The 21162-nt window shown below is 40.8% G+C and overlaps 1 protein-coding gene across 1 annotated transcript; it reads left to right on the forward strand.

Annotated features, from left to right (window-relative positions):
• Positions 1 to 792: 792 nt before the first annotated feature.
• On the forward strand, positions 793 to 17584 carry phax (phosphorylated adaptor for RNA export). Its single transcript, XM_072584752.1, has 5 exons — positions 793 to 892; positions 5131 to 5813; positions 10518 to 10638; positions 14438 to 14521; positions 16734 to 17584. The coding sequence occupies exons 1-5, from the start codon at positions 815 to 817 to the stop codon at positions 17004 to 17006; spliced, it is 1239 nt and encodes a 412-aa protein (XP_072440853.1). The 5' UTR covers positions 793 to 814; the 3' UTR covers positions 17007 to 17584.
• Positions 17585 to 21162: the final 3578 nt, after the last annotated feature.

Below are 21162 nucleotides of genomic sequence, written 5' to 3' on the forward strand. Positions count from 1 at the left end.
ACATTAGTAGTATCCTTACCTCTGAGCTAAAAGGCCTGGGTTCAAATCCCACTGCATTCAGATATGTGTCATAATATGCCTCAACACATTAATTAAAAACAACCACAATATGCAGATGACATCAATAATAATAGACTTCATTGAGTGTTTTTTTGGTTCTGAAGCTTTTTTTCACTTTTATAAATGACAAGTACCTTAAACAGGACAACTTGGTGCACTACTTATTTGGTGATCCCACCTGCAGAAACCTTCATTGATCCAGCCAGTTTTCCACAACTCTTTACAAAGAGATGTTAAAAGAATCAAGAACCAGATGGCACAGGTTTAAAATGATTTGCCAAATAAATGCAAAGGCGAACCAAAACGTTGTTACACAACGAGTAGTGAGATTATGGAAGTATAACAAGGGCATTCAAGAAGGTATTGGATGAATATTTGGATTGAAATAATATGCAAGAGTACAGGGGAAAAGTAGGAGATTGGTAGCAAGTAACTATCCTCATTCAGAGAGCCGGTGCATATGAGGTGCTCTGAACAGTCTGCTTCTGCCCTGTAACACTTATATGATTCTGAGATATAAAACCAATTGCCTCTCTCCCTCCCTATGTGATGAAGAGAGAGAGAGGACACAATAGCCCACAACATAGAGGGAGCAGGAGCAGCACCTGGAAAGGCAGTGAGCCAGTGCAGCGCCCCCGCGTGCCCAGAGTGAGAGCAGCTCAAGGCGGGAGGCCGTGACCCGGAAGTGCGGCTCTGGAGGAGGAGGGGGAGGAGAGAGTGGGTTTGGTTTCCGGGTCGGGGCTCTGCAGCAGGGATGGCGGCGCCGCTGGAGGACGGGGAGGTGCTGGACTCTGAGTCTGACTCGGAGATGACCACGGGCGGAGAGCCGCAGGTACCGGGGCGGGGGTTTACAGTTGTAAGGGTTCCCCCCCTCCCCCCTAGGACTGAGCCGTGGGCTGTAATCATGAACAGAGTCTTGTTGCATGGAGAGCCAGCCCGAGTACAATGGACTCTCAGTGTCCTGTCCCTCCCCAGCACTGGGGGGGGGGGGGGTCTGACTGACTGGTGTAACCGGCCTCTGTGCTGGGGGTGGGAGAGTGCAGCACTGTCCGTACCCTCCCTCCAACACCAAGCCCCAAACTAGAAATAGCTTCACTTTTAAAATTCACGTCCTTATTCCAAGACCCTTTTGCAGCCAGTCCCTTCCCCCCCTCCCCCGCCCCTCTCCCCCCCCCCCTCTCCCCCCCATCCCCCCACCCATCCCCCCACCCATCCCCCCACCCAGCGATTGTTGGAGAAACTCAGCAGCATCTTGTGGAGGAAAGAAAAACCGTTCAAGGTTTCTAGTCCAGCGACCCCTCTTTCTAAACCCTTTGGTATCCTTTTCCTCCTCTTTCTGTGGAGCCTCCACCACCAGAGTTTATGCTATCTTCCCACTCTGTCTATCCTCTTGTGCATCTCCCTCCAATTTATCTCTCCCCAGCCTGAACTACCGGCCTTCGGTAATGTTTAAAAGCTGAATATGCTGCAGGGAGGTATGCAAAACTCGCATTTCAGGTCAGCCTCTTTTTGCTGTTGGCAAATGCACGAGCCCAGTAGCCCCACCTGTAGTTGACTGTAGTAACAGTTGCATCAATAGGGCTTTCAATCTCAGCAACAATCTCTGCATGGGCCAGGTCTCAAAAGACTAGCAATGGAAGGTCGCAAACCTGAAATGTTAACTGTTCCACACATGCTGCCAGACCTGCTAAGTAGGTTGCAGTGTTTTCTGTTTTTAGATTTGCACTTGCTTTTGTATGGCTGATCTATAAAATGACATTAGTGAATGATTGCACCTGATTTCCTTCACAAACTTCAAGTTGATCAAGCTTAGAAATGTCATGGTAACTGAATTTCCAACTGTCCTGACAGCATGCTTATCTTTAGAGGAAAAATACCCCACTCTTCTGTCTGTTTACCTTGAGTAACGCCAATGCACAACAATGAGTTAATGCAAGTTTATTTACCCCTTTTGCAAACATGTCTGTACCCTTCCAGCTTTGTTTATTATAATTTAAATGGAAAGACCAAGCACCCTTGCAGGCATCTCTCAAATAGTTTCCTTTCTCTCTGGTTAAAATGTTAAAGTGAAACGTTCAAGTATATTTAAACTATTTAAAGCATTTTAAGACTCACCTGGACTTGTATCTCTTACTTTCTTTAAGATGCTACTTTTAAAAAGTATTTATTAGGAAAGTTGTCCAGCTGCTTGATCAGGTATATATCTATATGGTCTCTTTTTTTTTCCTCCTTTAAGACTATTTCAGTCATGCAGTTTGGGATGTTTTGCTATCTAAGATATTCAGGTGGATACAGAATACCTTATGATACTCATTAAACTCTGCAGGAAGTAACCTACCCAACATGAACACTTAGCTATCAAACAGTGTAGCTGGACAGTTTGTTTTGTTGTACAAGACATCTTTCTTGAAACTTAGCTATTGCGGATTTGTTATAACATCATTCAGGGGCTATTTAGGGTTGTGTCTAGAACAATCCAAGTAATTGGAATTATTTGATCTGAATTCACCTTTTTGCCGGAGGGGAATTCTGTTGGTGCAAAGATTAACATCTTGAGTGTTTGGGCCTATAGGTAGGCTTTCTAAATTCCATTGTGTGTAAGCTGTGGTTAATCTGTCGTAATGTTCTGTCTCCGCTTGTGGGTTTGTACTTTTTAAAAATAAATTTTACCTGAATAAAATCCAAATTTGCATGTTAGTTTTCTTAATTTTGAAAATGTTTGAGTGGAAGCTTCTAGAATATTCCATCAGCAACTAGTGCTGATGCAATGTGAAAATTTAAGTATAGTACCATACAACCACCTATCCTTTATTACCACACGTGCTGTATATCAGAACATTCCTATCAGTAGCTTCTCCAAGATTGTCTCCCTGGCTCCTGCTATTTTTCAGTGACATCTTCTAAAAACCTGCCAGGTTCCATATGTACACAGACACCTGGTTTGTCACTTTCTCTCAAGCTGTTCACCACCTTTGATTTGTCATTGTGATTGCCTGACATCAAATGAGCTGAATTGTTTTCCATTGTGTCAGAAAGCCCAAAGCCATCGCTTGAGGCCAAGTCTAACTGTTTGACACTGTGTGATGTGATGTTTGACGCAGTTTCCACCTCTATGTCATAGAATCCCTACAGTATGGGAGCAGGCCATTCAGCCCATCGAGTTCACACTGGCCCTCCAAAAAGCATCCCATCTGAACCCACCCCTTACTCTTTTCCTGTAACCCTGCATATTCATGGCCAATCCACCTAACCTGCGCATCTTTGGACTGTGGGAAGTATCCCTTGCAGATTTGTGGAAAATGTGCGAACACCACAAACGTAGTCCCACAAGGGTGGAATTTAACCTGGGTTCCTGACGCTGTGAGGCACCACTATGCTAATCACTTAGCCACTGTGCAGTCCCATCTCCTCCTTTACCAGGAGTACTGTACTGATTTTCACTCTGAAAATAATGAACTGGGTCCCTCCCTCAGCTTCTTTGTTGCTGACATCTTACTGACAAGAGAGTTACTGTCTGAACTTGACTATTCCAATACTTCCTGTCTGGCTTTCAGTGGCATTATTGCAGTCTGGTGTGGGAGAATGGAATGTCTTCAGTCTGCCCAGTATTTGTTTGGAAATTTGTGCTCGTCCTGTACTTTTTCATAGCAGTTTGACTATTATAGACAATGTGGAAGTCAACATAGATGATGAGGGAAAGCTCGATGGTGTCAGGGTATACTGAAAACTCATCAGCTTCAAGCCAACTGTTGAAGTTGAAGTTCCACTTCCCCTTCAATCCACGTTCATTGACCTAGTTTGTTGCAAAGTGTGACAACAACTTTTAAAATCCTCAAACAAAATTAGGAATTGCTGGGAAGGCTCAACCTGTCTGGCAGTATCTGTGGAGAGAAATCAGAGTTAACATTTTGAGTCGTCATAGAATCCTCACAGTGTAGACATCAAGTCTACACTGACCCTCCAAAGTGCATCCCATCCTATCCCTGCAACCTGACACCTCCCAAAGCTAATTCACCTAACCTGCACGTCTTTTGACTGGGAGAAAACTGGAGCATCTGAAAGGAACCCATGCAGACACGGAGAATGTGCAAACTCCACGCAGAGGTTGGAATTGAACCCAGGTCCCTGGCATTGAGATGCAGCAGGGCTAACCACTGAGCCACCAAGTGGCCCCGAATGGCTTTTGAGGGAGGGTCATTCGATCTGAAACATTGACTCTGAATTCTCTCCACAGATGCTGTCAGACCTACTGAGCTTTTCCAACAATTTCTGTTTTCATTTATAATTTACAGCATCTGCAGTTCTTTTGATTTTTGTTTAAAATTCACATCTTTTCAAGTCCTTTAGTGGTCTTGTCCCAACTTATCTCTGCAATTTGTTAACAGCCCAAAAACTGTAACAAGATTTTTTTTTGGATTACTGAGCTCCTCGATGTTGCACATCTCTAATTTTATTTAGCCATTTTTGGCTGTACCTTTAGTTGCTTAGGCTGTAAGCTTGAGAACCTCTTCCCTAATCCTCTCCATCTATTTACTTCCCTCCTTTGTTTATGATGCCCCTGACCAAGTTCTTGGTCACTGGTCCCAATATTTCTTTATGCAACTGGTCAAATTTTGATTTTGATTCCTCATGATGTTTGTACAAAGCAAATTCAGTTCATGGCTGTGATCTGAGCAAAGGTATCTAGTTCCAAACCCAGGTGTTTGAAAGACTGAGATCTTCACTATAAAGATAGAATTTCAGGTTGTAAATAAAATTTAGGCGGTTAATGCAATCTCTTTTTATTGTTGGACAAAATTATTTCAATTGCTGAAGGGAAAATATCTCAAGTACATGGGGGCATGCAATACATTGCAAAATAAGAGCAAGAAAGTCCATTGGCAAAATGCATTACGAACGGGGTGAAAGAATAAATTTGAAACATTGGTTGGAGAGGTGGCAGCCATTTTAGTAGCCACAGCAAAGTGTGAATAGCAAATTATCACTTGCATGTTATTTTCCAAAGCAATAATTTTAATTAGGCCGAACATAATGTTCATGCTTAGTAACTGTATTGTACTTCATTTGCAGAACCAACAAGCTGCTATACCCAACTTCCCAACTACACCCTTTAATGCACAAAATGATGTGCCAGCTCATCCATCTTCATTTGATTTGAGCAGCCGCTACCGAACCACGACATCTGACAATTCGAGTGAAGAGAGTGATCTTGATTCTGATGATGAGGAAAGACTCTTATGGCGAAGGAAGCGTCAAAAGTGTTCAAACAATGCAAACAATCTACCTTTAAAACCTCCAGGCATGCCTTTTGGTCCAGTTGGTGATGGTTTTATGGGGACTGGAAATCCTGCAAAAGTACAAGGTCGCAAAGTTAACAATATTTGGGGCTCAGTGTTACAGGAGCAGAATCAAGATGCTGTGGCAACAGAGCTGGGAATTTTGGGAATGGAGGGCTGCATTGACATGAACTCTCGACAGTCTGAGACTTACAATTATGCAATGGCAAAGAAGATGATGGCAAAACAGCGTCGGGAAGAGGACGAGGAAATGAATAAGTTAGAAGCAGAATTAGATGAGTATATACAGGATGGAAGGAAAATCAAAAACCAGGAAGAGTGTAATCAAAGCAATCTCAAGCGAAAAAGGCCCGTTAAGGAGAGGCTAGGGGAAAGGCTTGAAATGAACTACAAGGGAAAATGTGATATTAAAGAAGATGATAGTCCAAATAAGATTTCGGATGAAATAGCTTATAGGTTGGTATGTTCTGTTTATCTAGAATATGACAGCTGATAGCACCTTAATATTACCTCTGCAGAAAACCTATCTGCAGTTTAAATTTCTACCTTGGGTGAGTCTCAGCAAATTTGCCACATGTTCTATGTGCCCCTGAGTCTTTGTGGCATACCCAACTGTGGAATAGTCATCGAACATTACCTCCATCCTTTTTGTTCTTTGACAAAAGTCAAAAGTATTGTTCAAAGAAAGCGGAAGTAAAAAATACCTTTGTCTCCAAACAGTAAGTGAAGTAGGCTGTTCAAATAGATTTGTTTTTATTTCTTAGGGTATGAATGTCCTTGGTAAGGCCTGAATGTTACAGAATCCCTACTGTGTGGAAATAGGCCATTCGGCCCAACATCAGTTCTCCAAGGGGTAATCCACCAGACCCATTCCCCTACCACTCTACATTTTCCCCTAATTAATGCACCTAACCTACTCATCCCTGAGTACTATGGGCAATTTAGCTTGGCCAATTCACCTAACCTGCCTATCTTTGGATTGTGGGAGGAAACCGGAGCACGCAGAGGAAACCCACGCAGACATGGGGAGAATGTGCAAACTCCACACGTAGTCGCCCACGGCTGGAGTTGAGCTCTGGTCCCTGGTGCTGCGAGGCAGCAGTGCTAACCACTGAGCCATCTTGCCGCCAGATGATGTTCATCTCTAAGAGTCAATCAGATTGCTGATTGTAGTCATATGTAGGTCAGATAGGCAAAGCCGGCAGATTTCCTCCACCAAGGACATTAATGTACAAGATGGGTTTTTCAAGGGGCCATTGTAATACGATGAGATGACATCAGTACAAATTAAGTGATTTTGGCATAGCATCAACAGAAACTATAATGCAACATGGGGGGAACTTAATACAATTAAAGCTATAATCAGATCTTTAGAGAATACCTTGAGGATCCTGTCTCAACTCCTCCATTTTGAACACAGTTGCATTATTGTTACAAGTATTGCACAAAAGCTTTGGTTCCAGGCGACTATATTACTTGACCTCCTTTCTGATTTTTTAAAACTTAGCCTTTAGCTTGTCAGTAGCCATAGTAATTTTAGCTAGTGTTTAAAGCTGAATTGTAGGTACAGAACATTTTTTATTAACTGGCACTTTATTAACCTGGAGGTTGAGGGAATGACCTTATAGAAGTTTATAAAATCATAAGGGGTATGGATAGGTTAAATAGCCAAGGTCTTTTTCCCCAGTGTAGCAGAGCCCAAAACTAGAAGCCTTAGTTTAAGGGGAATTTTTAAAAAGGACCTAAAAAGCAACCTTTTCGTGCAGTGGGTGGTACATGTATGGAGTGAGCTGTCAGAGGAAGTAGTGGGGGCTGGTAAAATTACCCATTCAGATGCCTTTTAAATATTGTATGTGAATCGGAAGGGTTTGAGGGATATGGGCCAAATGCTGACAAATGGGACTTGATTAATTTAGGATATCTGGTCGGCATGGACAAGTTAGACTGAAGGGTCTGTTTCCATGCTGTACATCTCCATGACTCCGACTATGGGACCAGGAGTGTGTCAGTTGAATAAATATTATGGCTTATAAAGAGGTCCACATTATTAATGTAAAAACATACACACAGTAATAGAAATGTAATGCAGTGGCTATACAGATCACTGTTATACTTAATTTACAGCATTTATCACTTAAAGTTGCATTGTTAATATCCTTAAATAAAACTTACCAGCAGAGAGCCTTCTCACTCATATCCTCAACTGATTACTCTGATGTCGTGATAATACAGTGAACCTCTGGTACTTGAGGTATATCATTTTTGCCGGTTTATCAAGAGTATCATTCATAAGGTACCAGTTAAAACAAAGTTTGCTATATTTCTAATCAACCGAGACAGGTGTTACGACACACCTCTCGAGCAGGTGACTTGAGCGCAGGCTCCTGGCCCAGAGATAGGACACTACTACTGTATCACACAAGCCCTGATGCACTGAATTCTATATTAAACCTGTTTAGTCTGATACACTGTTGCTAGGAGATACTCATTTGCAGCAATGTCTCAATTTATACATGTAAACCAACAATTCAGCAACTGAAAATCGGATTTAATGAAGAAGATTTTACATGTTGACTATTACTGAGACATGACTTGAAGATAGGACCAAGAACGAAATATACCAGGTTAGAATTTCTATAGGAAAGCTGGGGAAAATGGCACGGGAACCACCTTGATGAAGATTGAAATCAATTCAGTGGTAAGAGAGAAGCAAGTTTATGGATAGAATTATGAAATGGGAAAGGATTAAGAGTCATTTTTGACACCAAGTTGTTCTTCCAGCTACATTTGTATTCTAAGCAAGACTACCTACCTCCAACTCCATAACAGTTTCTGACTTTATGCCCATTTCACTTGAACTGTAGCTGAAACCCTGTTCATATTTGTTACCTTTGAAACTTGACTTCCATTGCATTCCTGACTATTCTCTCACATTCTACCCTCTGCAGGCATCAGTTCATCCATGTCTGACTTATGCTATGTTTCTTTTATCACTGTTGTGCATGTTGACATAGTGATTCCCATCAGGCAACGTCTAGCATGTCACCAAGATAGTGAACTTCTTGTGTGTCTCAAGCTATGTACCCTAGAACCAATAAAATTCCTGCCATGTTAGATTTAATAATGAGCCTGATTTAGTTTGGTGTCCACTGGTGAAGGAACATTTATCTGTTATTGATCTTAATCTGATTGTATTCAGCATAGCATTTGCAAAGAAGAAACAAAATTTGTGAAGCTGACTTCGATGCAATGAGAATAGAGATTGTTCATAGTAAACTGAACAACTGTTAATGGATAAAACAACAGAAAAGTAGAGGGAAATAATTAATAAACATATGAATGAGATTCAGAACATGTTTACACCTCTAAGGGTAAGAACCATATTTCCAAAAAAACACACCGGTAACTAAAGAGTTGTGATAAAACTAAAATAATGCAAAAAATAGATTGTGTCGTGGCAAATGTGAAAGAAAAACAGAATAGAGGTTAACAGAACAAAAGCCCCTCAAAATCTTGAGTATGAAGAGGCATGTAAAGGACATAATAATCAATACAATTTTTTTTCAATAATTAAGGGAAAAAAATGTTCCAATTCAGTGTGGACCCCCATGACATTAGATGTTACCAGTGAAAATAAGGCAGTTGCAGACCTGCTGAAAATAATAATAGCATTTCTACTCAATATAGAGGAAGTTGACAAGATGACAGACTCTCCAAGGAAACCAGCATTGAATCAGAAACAGATCCATATTAACATAAGCAAAATAATTTATTAAAGATTGACAAATCTGTAGAACCTCATATGGTTTGTATCTCGGGGGTTTTAAAGGAAATAGGTTGCAGGCACCAGAGAGTTGGTTCTTGAGGCTAATGGGACTGGAGGGTGAAAGCTAGAACAGTGTGCTGAGTTGGATGATCATGAGTCATAATCACATTAAATGGTGGAGCAGACACACATGGCTGAATGGCCCTCGCCTCCTATTTTGTACATTTCTTGATTTTGGAACTGTTTTAGTTTGAAAAATTAATCATTCTCCTACTTAAAGATAAATTGATTTGTTGTTATGTTGTTGAGATACAGTGAGAAGTGTTGTTTTCCATGCTATATAGACCGACAGAACCACACAAAGTGCATTAGGGTAGCAGAACAGAGTGCAGAACACAATGTTATAGCCACAGAGAAGGTGCAGAGAGTGAGTTCAGAATTAACATTGGTAAAGTCCATTCCAAAAGTCTGACAACAAGATGGAAAAATCTATTTGTATATTTATTTAAACTTCCACATCTGCCTGCTGGAAGAGGGTGGAGGAGAGTATAACCAGAATGTGAAGGGTCTTTGATTATGTTGGCAGCTTTCCTGAAGCAGCAGGAAGATGGCCTCAGTGGATGGAAGACTGGTTTATGTGATGTTGTTCACAACTCTCTCTCTCTTGCTGCCTTGGGAAGAGCAGTTGCCAATCCATGCTGTGATACATCCAGATAGAATGCTTTCTGTGGTCCATCTATAAAAATTGTTGTGTTACAGGAGTGGTTCTGATCCACAAAGGTCTGGTGACTTTGGATAGCCATCTATGTCACCTGTTTTGTATCCTGTTCTCAATTTCAAATTGTTTTGAAGTTCAAAATGGATCCTGCCTGTGCTGAACATGACAGAACAAAGGTGGATTTGGAAATCGATCGTGCCTGACAAGTGTGGTCGAATTTTTCTCCACCACTCCCTCCTCCTCTCTTCTCTCGTCTTCCCACACCTTCTTCACTAATAAGGAACAATCACTAGGTGGATTTAACTCCACTGAAAGTGTACATAGATGAAATTTGAAGCTGCATCCCAAGGCTGACGTGTTTTTAAGACACCCACCTTTTGAATTCGGAGATACAGCACATACTGATTACGAGATTTGCATATAATACCTAGGACTGGAAGGTTTGACATCTTAGTGGTGGCAGGTTGTCCTCATTTTTCTGAGTGGGGAGAAAAATGGCTTGCTCAATATCTAAGCCCATCTAATGACACTTATTTTGACCCTGGAGTTCATTTTTCCATGGAAAATTATTTTAAAATATGCCCCAAAATGATCGAGAATGTTGAAGCAGTGTGCATCTGTTATGAAAAATGTGTTGCAGAAAATGTAACAGAAATTTCAAATTTCTATTATTCAGGCTCCGAGAACCAAAAACTGACCTGATTCACAGGGTTGTTAAAACAATTGGAAGGAAGAAAGCAATAGAACTTCTGATTCAAACAGCGGAAGTGGAACAGAATGGTGGACTCATGATTGTTGTAAGTAATGCCTGTCTTTTTAAAAATTGTGTGTGACTCCACGACTCTGTCTGTGGAGCAACTAAACAGCGCCATTCAGGAGAAAATCAGTTTCAGTATCCATTCTTTGCTTAGTTAGCTAATCTTAGCTGAGCTAGTCATGGAGTGTGACAGCTGGTTGCTGCATCCCTTGGTGAGGAAGAGGGATGGTGACCAGTAGTTCTTTTAAGTGCTGTTGGATTTGGATGGGGAGAGGAATGGGATCAGTTTAGATTAGATTAGATTCCCAACAGTGTGGAAACAGGCCCTTCGGCCCAACCAATCCACACCGACCCGTTTCCCTCTGAGTTATGCACCTAACACTATGGGCCATTTAGCATGGCCAACTCACCTGACCTGCACATCTTTGGACTGTTTAGGGATGGAGTGGTAGGCATCTTTGATGGTTGTGTTGCAGTGGTCCAGATTGTTCGGTCCTCTGGTGAAGTGTTTGTTGAAAATAGTAAGATGGTGAATAAACTGTGTTTATTTCAATCCTGTGTACCGGTTGTGTCAGTAGGCAAATTGTAGGAGATAGAGGCAAGCTGGAAGACTGGATTTAATATGGGCCATGACCAGCCTCTTGAAGCATTTCCTGATTTTGCAATAGTCATGAAAGGGCATCACATGTGTATTCTTAGGTACAGGTATGGTGGCGGTTGTCTTGAAGCAAGTGGGGACTTTTGCTTGTAGGAGGGAGAGGTTGAAGACGTCGGTAATTACCTCCTCCAGCTGGTCTGCACAGGATGCGAATGCTAGTCCGGGGACACCACCTGGGCCCATCGCTTTCCTTGGGTTGACTCCCAGAAAGACTGATCTGACATCTCCAGCGGCTGTTGGGGCAGGTGGCACTGTGTCACTGGCATTCTGCTCAAACTGAGCATAGAAAGCATTGCCCGCATCAGGGAGGGAGATGTCTTTGTCTGCTATCTTGCTCTGTTTCGGCTTGTATTCCGTAATCTTGTTTGGGCCTTGCCACAGACAGCAGGAGCCTGTTTGATAGGTTTGGGGCTCTAACTTAGTCCGAATGACATTGTGTAAGTCATATCTGGAGTTCCTGTATCAGTCTGGGTCATCCAACTTGAGTGCTGCATGTATGGTCTTCCTGGTCGAAGAACACTTCGATTGACTTCTTTATTACACAGTCTTCCACACATTTTCTAATTAAGTCCATTATGGCAGTGGCATACTTGTGGAGGTATTCTGCTGAGAACCTGTACATGGCCCAGTCCGCTGACTCCAGAGATGCTCATCCACACGTTTGTGATGCCTTCTGCAATCAAATAACAATTTGGCAATATCGTTGAATTTCTCAAAGTGATTGTGTAAGATACTGAATAAAATTCGTTGCACAAGGAACCATGCTCCAGCAAGGACTCAACATGGTCATTGTTTTGAGTTCTGTCTTAATGCTTCAGTGTTAATAAAGGACATCCTCAAACATTATTGATCACAAATCCAAAACCCCTCTCGTGGTTGTCAAATTCCAGGTTAATTTAGATGACTGTTAGCCAGTCATGAACTAAAATAGGTTGAGACACTCCCTTAGCATAACATGAAATAAAGATAATCTTAAAGACTATTTTTGCAAGTTGACCTCCTAAGGTATTTGGCACAGGAAATTGGAAAGTATTGGATGCTGGGTTAAGTTTCTACAGTTATAATTTTTGACAGTTTATTCAGGGTGTTGCCTGTTAAGAGTTGTAACAGAAGAAATGGATTTGCAAAATAAAATCCGTGTAGTGTTTAAGTTGTAAGGTTTTACATTATTGCATTACCAATACAAGTAGATATGGGAGCTGAGGCAACTCCTTTAATACTAATGGCCTTGTTGTCTATTGGAGCGATTGGATATTTTTTGGATTCAGTGATATCAATCTTCCAACTTGCTGAAGAATCTTGTTTTCCCAATGCAAGGCTGATCCCAGGAAAGATATACTGGTACTGGAGGCAGTCCAGAGATAGTCCCTCCATGCCTGGTATCAGCCTATTTTCCAAGAGGAGATTTGATAGGTTAGACCTATACTCATTAGAATTTAGAAGAATGAGTGGTGAATGTATTGTAACAAATAAGATTAGTAGAGGACTTGGATAGGGTAGCTGCAGAAAGGTTGTTTCCTCTTGTGGGAAATCTAGGACCAAGAGTCGTCATCTTAGAATAGTTCGAAATTGGAGTCACAGGTGGACAGATTGGTGAAGGTGGTGTTTGATACACATGCCCTCATTGGTTAGAATATTGATTATAGGAGTTGGGTTGACATGTTGTGTCTGTACAGGACTTTGGTGAGACCACTTATAGAATAGTGGGCGGCACGGTGGCACAGTGGTTAGCACTGCTGCCTCACAGCGCTGGAGACCCGGGTTCAATTCCCGCCTCAGGCGACTGTGTGGAGTTTGCACGTTCTCCCCGTGTCTGCGTGGGTTTCCTCTGGGTGCTCCGGTTTCCTCCCACAGTCCAAAGATGTGCAGGTTAGGTGAATTGGCCATGCTAAATTGCCCGTAGTGTTAGGTAAGGGGTAGATGTAGATGTAGATGTAGATGTACATGTAGGGGTATGGGTGGGTTACGCTTCGGCGGGGCGGTGTGGACTTGTTGGGCCGAAGGGCCTGTTTCCACACTGTAAGTAATCTAATCTAATCTAATCTAATACTGCGTAAAATTATTGTCCTTCTATAAGAAGGATATTGTTAAACTAGAGAGTGTGCAGAAAAGATTTACAAGGATGTTGCCAGGACTGGAGGGTATGAGCTCTAGGGAGAGGCTGAATAAACTGGGGCTATTTTCCTTGGAGCATCAGAAACTTAGGTGACCTCATAAAATCATGAGGGGCATGGATAGGGTGAATAGCCAAGGTCTTTTCTCCTAGGATGGAGGAGTCCAAAGCTAGAGGACATAAGTTTAAGGTGGGAGGGGAAAGATTTTATAAAGGATCTGAGGCTTAGCTTCAAACAGAGCACGGTGCATTCATCCAAAGGAAGTGGTGGAGATGGATACAATGACAACATTTAAAAGGCATCTGGATGGGTACATGAGTAGGAAGGGCTTAGAGGGATAGGGGCTGAATATTGGCAGTGGGACTAGTTTAGATTTGGATGTCTGGTCTGCAAGGACGATTTGAACCAAAGGGTCTGTTTTCACGTTGTCTGACTCTATCATATATTTAAGATGGATGAGGAATTTCTTGAGGATGAGTGTCTCTGGAATTCTTTACTGCTGAGCCATTAAGAATATTCAAGGCCAAGGTAGAGAGATTTTTAATCAGTAAGGGAATCGAGGGTTTTGGGGGAAAAGACAGGAAACTGGAATTGAGGATTCAGATCAGCCATGAGTTTGAATGGTGGAATAGACTTGGGCTGACGAGCCTACCTCTGCCCTGTGTGTTATGGTCAAAATGGGCTTGGGAGGTTAGACTTTACATTTAAGATGGCAAAGATCCCTTAATAAAACAGTGCTTTCTAAAGAAAGCATAATAGTGCTTAGAGATGTGTTATGATTTTGTCCTTAGGGAGAGCTGAAATGCTTTTGTCACTTCAAAAGTTTGCAGCTGGAGGTCTTTCTCCAGGTCTCTAAGAGAAAGTGAGGATGTAGAACTACGTGTCCCAGGAGATCAAAAGAAAAAGTGGAAATGTCTGAGACACGTGTAAACAAAAAGAAAAGTCGAGGTCTAACAGGAGTTGGAGGAACAGTGAATTAGTAAGCAAAGATGGATTTGCAGAAAGGGAGGCTAGTTTTTTTTTGCATGAATCCAGCTTCGTTGTGCAATTGTTTTTCTGTTTCATAGGATGGCAGTCGAAGAAGAACACCTGGTGGAGTTTACTTGCAATTGTTGAAAAATACACCAAGCATCACTCAAGACCAAATCAAGGTTAGAGCTGAAACATTTTTATGTAATTAACTTAATCATCACACACCACTGTTTGATAAGGGCGAACATTGATTTTGTTCTTTGCCTAAAATCAGTGCTTTAGCTGCTGGTTGTTATTTTGTAATGTCTGCTGAAAGTGTAAATGTGTAGGCAGAGTTCAGATGCATTACATGAGTGACTCAACGCTCATCGCAACAGATTAATGCCTCTGCAGTGTACTTAGCTTGGGGAATTTGGTGAACAGTTAAGTTTCCTTTGCAGCTACAAGGCAATGGAGTGGTGCAAAGATGATTTATGAGGAATTTATCAGAAATGGATGGGCATAAACGTCAGGCAATAATTAATGGACTGTTTCTCTTAATTTCAAATTTCTAAAAGCTTTCGATAGGGTCGACACAGAATGATTCTGATTATGGGGAAGAGGATCACTAAAGGTCATCGATATAGATTTGAGAGTGCCAAAAGAAAATCTGGGAGAAACCTCTTCAGTCAAAGAATGGTGTGAATTTGGAACTTGTTACTATTTTAAGTGGTTGAAGCATATAGTCTTAGATGTACAGCACAGAAACAGACCCTTCCGTCCAACTCATCCATGCTAACCAGATATCCTAAATTAATCCAGTCCCATTTGCTAGCACTTGGTCCATATCCCTCTAAACTCTTTCTGTTCACATACAACATTTAAAAGGTATTTGAATGAGTAGTTGTACCAGCCTCCTCCATATCCTCTGGCAGCTCATTCTGTACACATAGCACCCTTTGCATGAAAAAGTATGTCTCTTGGGTCCCCTTTTAAATCTTTCCCCTCTCACCTAAACTTATGCCGTCTAGTTCTGGACTCACCCCAACCCAGGGAAAAGATCTTGTCTATTTACCCTATCTATACCTCTAGAAGGTCACTCAGTCTCTGATGCTCCAAGGAAAACAGCCCCAACCTATTCAGAGTCTCCCTATAGCTCAAACCCTCCAACCTTGGTAACATCCTTGTAAATATTTTCTCAACCCTTTCAAGTTTCACAACCTCCTTTTTATAGGGGGAGACCAGATTTGCATACAATATTCCAAAAGCACCCTCACCGATATCCTGTTCAGCTACAATTTGACTTCCCAACTTCTGTACTCAATGTTCTGACCAATAAAAGAAAGCATACAGAACACCTTCTTCACGATCCTATCTACCTGAGACTGCACTTTCAAGGAACGATGAGCCTGCACTCCCTTTGTTCAGCAACATGCCCCAGAACCTTAACCATTAAGTGTATAAGTCCTGCTAAGATTTGCCTTTGTTAACGTAATCAAGGAGAAGTTGATTACATGTGATAGAGACATGAATTAATACTCCAAAGGAACATTTAGAGGAGGGAAGATTCAGGTGATGGTAAACACTGGTATGGACTTGTTAGGCCAACTGCCATTTATCTTGCCACATGATAATAACATTTTATAAAGCCTTTTTTATAGATTCCACACATAAGTCCACAACATCTAATTTTACTTCCCCTCCAACTGCCTCAACTCTTCCAATGCCTCTTTGTCAGCAGATGAGAATACATTTTCTGCATCGATTATCGGGGCAGCATGGTGGCACAGTGGTTAGCACTGCTGCCTCACCGCCAGAGACCTGGGTTCAATTCCCGCCTCAGGCGACTCTCTGTGTGGAGTTTGCACATTCTCCCCGTGTCTGTGTGGGTTTCCTCTGGGTGCTCTGGTTTCCTCCCATAGTCCAAAAAAAAAATGTGCAGGTTAGGTGAATTGGCCATGCTAAATTGCCTGTAGTGTTAGGTGAAGGGGTAAATGTAAGGGAATGGGTCTGGGTGGGTTTCTCATCGAAGGGTCGGTGTGGACTTGTTGGGCCGAAGGGCCTGTTTCCACACTAAGTAATCTAATCTAATCTAATCTTGTGTGATCCTGTGTCATCGGTTGCATTTTGTTTTTCAAAACTTGATGTGACAAATGGCCACTAGAGGGCTTCTTAAACCAGAATTATACAACAACAAGTATTCCTATCTTTCTCTTAAAATAATTTCATGCATATGTTCCTTTCTAGTTCTGTATTCTACTTTAATTTGGCTTTCTGGGATCCTCTGTTCAGTCACAGATTAAGCTCTCAAAATTTAGTTGTAAAGGACATTATCTGCCAATATTTATTTTTGTTACAGTTTTGCAGTCATATTAAATTAGTCAGAAAACATCTCTTGCTTTCAATCAACAGGAAATTTTTTATGATGAAAATCAGAGAGAATATAATTGCAAAAAAGCAGCCAAAAAAAGGAGACGGCACATCATTGGGAAAAAGATGAAGCAAGCTATTAAGGAACTGAACCTGCAAGTGGATGATGATGCTTCACGAGAGACTTTTGCTAGTGATACAAATGATGCCTTAGCTTCTGTGGAGGATACAGAAGAGGTTCACATGGAAAAGCCACCATTAGATCCTGAAGATGCAATTGAACTGGATAACAGTAATGATCTAGAAATCTTTTGAAAAGGTTGCTTAGTTACAGCACTGAAACTATGAGACAAATGTAATAAATACCCCATATCGATGATCTCATTAAAATTTCTAGTTGACATATTTGTGCTACATTTATAAAGCCCTCCTTACTTGAAACAATTTTTTGACTTGTATTGTGTGTTTAACTTGCGAATTCATGCTTACCTTTCAAATGACATAAATTGTCAATTAACTTTGTGCTCATATAACAGCATTCTTGAGAATATAGGGTAAAGTAATGCATTCCTATCAGCAAAGGAATCTTAAATCATTCTTCCATGTAAATTTTATGTTTGCGTATCATAACGTTTTGCAAATTCAGTAAATTTTTACTTAAATGCAAATTTTTTTGCAGCTCATTTGATTCAATTCAGCTTATGATGGTGATTTTATTGGAAACTGCTGGATGGTATCGGACGAACAGATATTATGGAGTTCAGTATTTGGCATGTGCATGTGCAGGTCTGTAAAGGTGTTAAAACGACCTATGGAAAACTGGATTATGTAAATAGCAGTACAGTGCAAAAACAGTGAGGAAATAAAGTAAATACATCAATAGTTTGACTACAGCGTGACTATGGTGCACAGCTTTGGATATCCCATTACAAGATTAAAGTTAAACCATAACATACACTGTTGTTTCACCAAAATTATAGTCAGAAGTTCAGTGGAGGGAATGTGGGTACTGAAACTATACCAGAGTAGATGAGTCATTTGAGCTTTTGGGCAAACAAGTAAAATACCATTTTCTCGGTTTGCAACCCAGTATTGAAGAAATTTGAAAAATTCTGTTGTGACATTCCTGACAAGGCCATAATTTATTGTCTGTTCTCAGTAGGACCGACTGGTTAATTTGCTTTGGAAAATCAGGTTTCCACCTTATTGTGTATGTATGCCAGACAGGTTAGAGAAAGAAATACAATATTCTTAAGGACATTGTGAATGTTCAGATTAAAAAGGGGCCCTTTGAGAGAAAAGAGAGGTTCCATTTGGCTATTGAGGTATTATTTCAACAAGGTTCTCCAAAGGCGCAGAAAGCGGAACACCGTTCATAGTCCTGCATGGGGTTGAGTTGAGTTAATCAGAGCCTCCTTCCATATAGAAAAGTGAGGGAGATATGTCTCAATCATTGGAAAAGCCACAGTGCAGTGCAGCAGAGCAGGGGCATGAATAAACAATGGTAAAATGAATGACAATTGCTTTCCTTTTATTGAAATACATGGTTAAAAGTAGAATTTAATTTTTGAGGGTAAAACTTATAATTAGATTAAAAATGAGCTTTAATACTTTACTTAGTGGCTCTTTTTAAAAGGTATGCTAAACAGTCCAATAGAATAGATAAATTGGCTGCTTCCAGAAATTTTCAAGTGCCAACACAAAAGCTTTTTCCTCATTTCTTTGAAGTAGAGCACTTATTTGCATGAACATTCCAAATCAGCCAAGATGCAACAATCATATATGAAAGGTCTATCCCAACTAGTTCTGGAAAAAAAACACGTTAAGCAGAAGATGGTGCTAATGACTCCACAGTTATCTGCTACAAAGTACAATTGTTTAGTGAACAGAGCATCAAAACTTCAGCTGAGTGCTGAAGCCACATATCCCTGGTTATATCATTGTATCTGGTGGTTTGTTTAAATGATCTTTGATTATACAGTTTTTGATTTCTATCATTCGTCTGCTCTCAACACCAAAAGAGTCAATAATAAAATCAGCTCTGTGCCTGGTTAAGCCTGTCTCTAGTCTTGACCTTTCTGGGTTTCTGTCTTTTACCTGCAGAGTGAACACATTCTAATCCTACAATAATCATACCAAGAGAAAGGACAGAAGTGAACAGTAAAAATAATACAATATACCTTTCCCTCTTGTCCTGTAGTGGGTTTTTTTCTTGCCAGCTGCATTAGCACTACAATAGCTACATTAATTTCTGTAATACAAAGGGACTGCAATTATCTGAAGGACATGGGTAGGGAATATTTTGTTCGGTTAATGGATTGCTGGATAACATAGTTTAGCTAAGCAGCGGGACATTGCGACCTTGCCAGATAATCTGAAATTTGAATAATCGAATGCTGGATAATAGAGGTTACTCTAGATATCTCGTTTTATTTTTGGATTATGGACTTTGTAAATTCATTACATTTGTAATATAGTTATGTCTTCCATACAGATTTTTCAAAACATCTTTTATGGGATGTGGGTATTGGTGGCAAGGCCAGCATTTGTTACCCATCACGAAATGTCCTTGCACTGTAGGCCACTGCAAAAGATATGTCAGCGTCAACCACCTTACTGAGAGTTTGGAGCCACGTGTCAATCAGGCAAATTCCCTGCCCTAAAGGACAGTAGTGAACCAGATGGGTTTTTATGATGGTCAATATAGGACTATTATTGAGACTAGTTGCATATTTTTGATTTTTGTTAATTGAATTTAAATTTCACCTGCTGTCACTGTGTGATTTAAATATGTGCATTAGCATGTAACAGCTGATTCGTTACAAAAGGCTGATTGGAGTCATGATCTGAGATTTTTTTTCATTTGAAAGCGTTTGACCCAAATGAGTGTTGATGGCTGTTTTTGTGAACAACTGGAGTTTTTATGCAGAATGTTTTGTCAGCTATAGTCTTTGGTTGCAGTGATTGTGTAGTTAGCCCACAGGAACAAAAAACAAAGTATCAGCAACAGATGGCCATCTCCAGAAAGAATAAAAAGCATTACAAGGAAAACTTTGGGGCTGTATTTGTCCAGTACAACTCCCAACTCATGAGGGTGTAAATGATGCTGTGTATTGAACCATGAAGAACTTACATTAAAATAGGTGAATAACAGTTTAAGGACATCTCATATCAGTGATTGGGCTATCACTGGGAATACAGAATGGTATGATTCAGAAAATACAAGAAGGTATGGGAAGCAGCAGGCTAGATTTGTAGCATTGTGTTGCCACAGTCTTACCAGATTATAGTGGCTGCTCTCTAATTAGAGAGAAGCAATTGGTGGTGATTTAACCTGAGGGCTACCACACCTCAGGCTAGGAAAGAGGTTGAGAAGGAGAGTCCTTCATGGTAACCTCAAACCGGTGATGGGAATTAAATCCACAGTGTTGTCATCACGCTGCTCTGTAAACAGACAATCCAGCCAACTGAGCTAAACTGATGCAGTAGGCTAGAACCAAAAATGCAAATTGTGGAATCCCAGCAAAATGTTCATGAACTGTAAACTTGTGAAGACAATTTTGAGATTACTCTTTGTGCCATGTGTTTATGAAGAATTGTAAGAATGAATCGTATATATATAAAAGTTAGCAGGATTTAGCCATTCAGCACCTTGAGCCTGCTCTGCCTTTCATCAAGATTATGGTTCATCATAAAAACTTCAACTCCATGTTCCCACCTGCCACTCTTGCACTGGTCTGTCAGTGATAAGTTTTACATACTCAAGTTCTCCATACTCCTGTTCTTTTTCTTTGTCGTATGGCTCCCGAGACTGGCTGCTATTTTAACTTTTCCCTTCCATTACACAGAGCTTGTAAGCAGCGCTCCCTGATTCTAATTTTAACTGTATGAAATAATGAATAAAATGTTAGTATCCTGAAAAGGGAAGAAAATATTCCCACCTCCTCCCGATAACTTTCACCCGATGTTCCATCTCTGCCTTAAAAGGCAATGAAAGCAGAATTTTTGGGTTTTTTAAAAGAAAGTATAGAAGATTCTCAACTTTGACAAAATATATTTCTCTTTTGTCTTAAGTGGGCAACCCTCATTTTTTTTAAATTTTGAGCCCTAGTCCTCGATTGTCCCACAAGAGGAAACATTCTTTCCATATCTGTTCTGTCGTGTCTCATCAATGGGGGAAGAGGAAGAATTCTTAGCTCAAAGATGTGTAATGCTGATTTCTCAGGCACTGACAGTGGGTTTCGAGGTCTAAAATAGTATGCACATTTCTGGTGCATGTTATGCTGGGTGGTATATTGGTGAAAATGTTAGTATTGCTCAGTTGGGGTCTGCAATTTAGACTGTGTATTCTGTCTAAGAATACACAGATTATTATGTCATACTCTATGTATGCAGAATTGATAGCAGCATTGCCACTATGGCATTCCAGCTAATGTTATCTCTTAACCTTGCATAGCTGAAGACAATTTTA

The sequence above is a fragment of the Chiloscyllium punctatum genome, chromosome 2 (assembly GCF_047496795.1).
Source record: "Chiloscyllium punctatum isolate Juve2018m chromosome 2, sChiPun1.3, whole genome shotgun sequence".
NCBI classification, from domain to species: domain Eukaryota; kingdom Metazoa; phylum Chordata; class Chondrichthyes; order Orectolobiformes; family Hemiscylliidae; genus Chiloscyllium; species Chiloscyllium punctatum.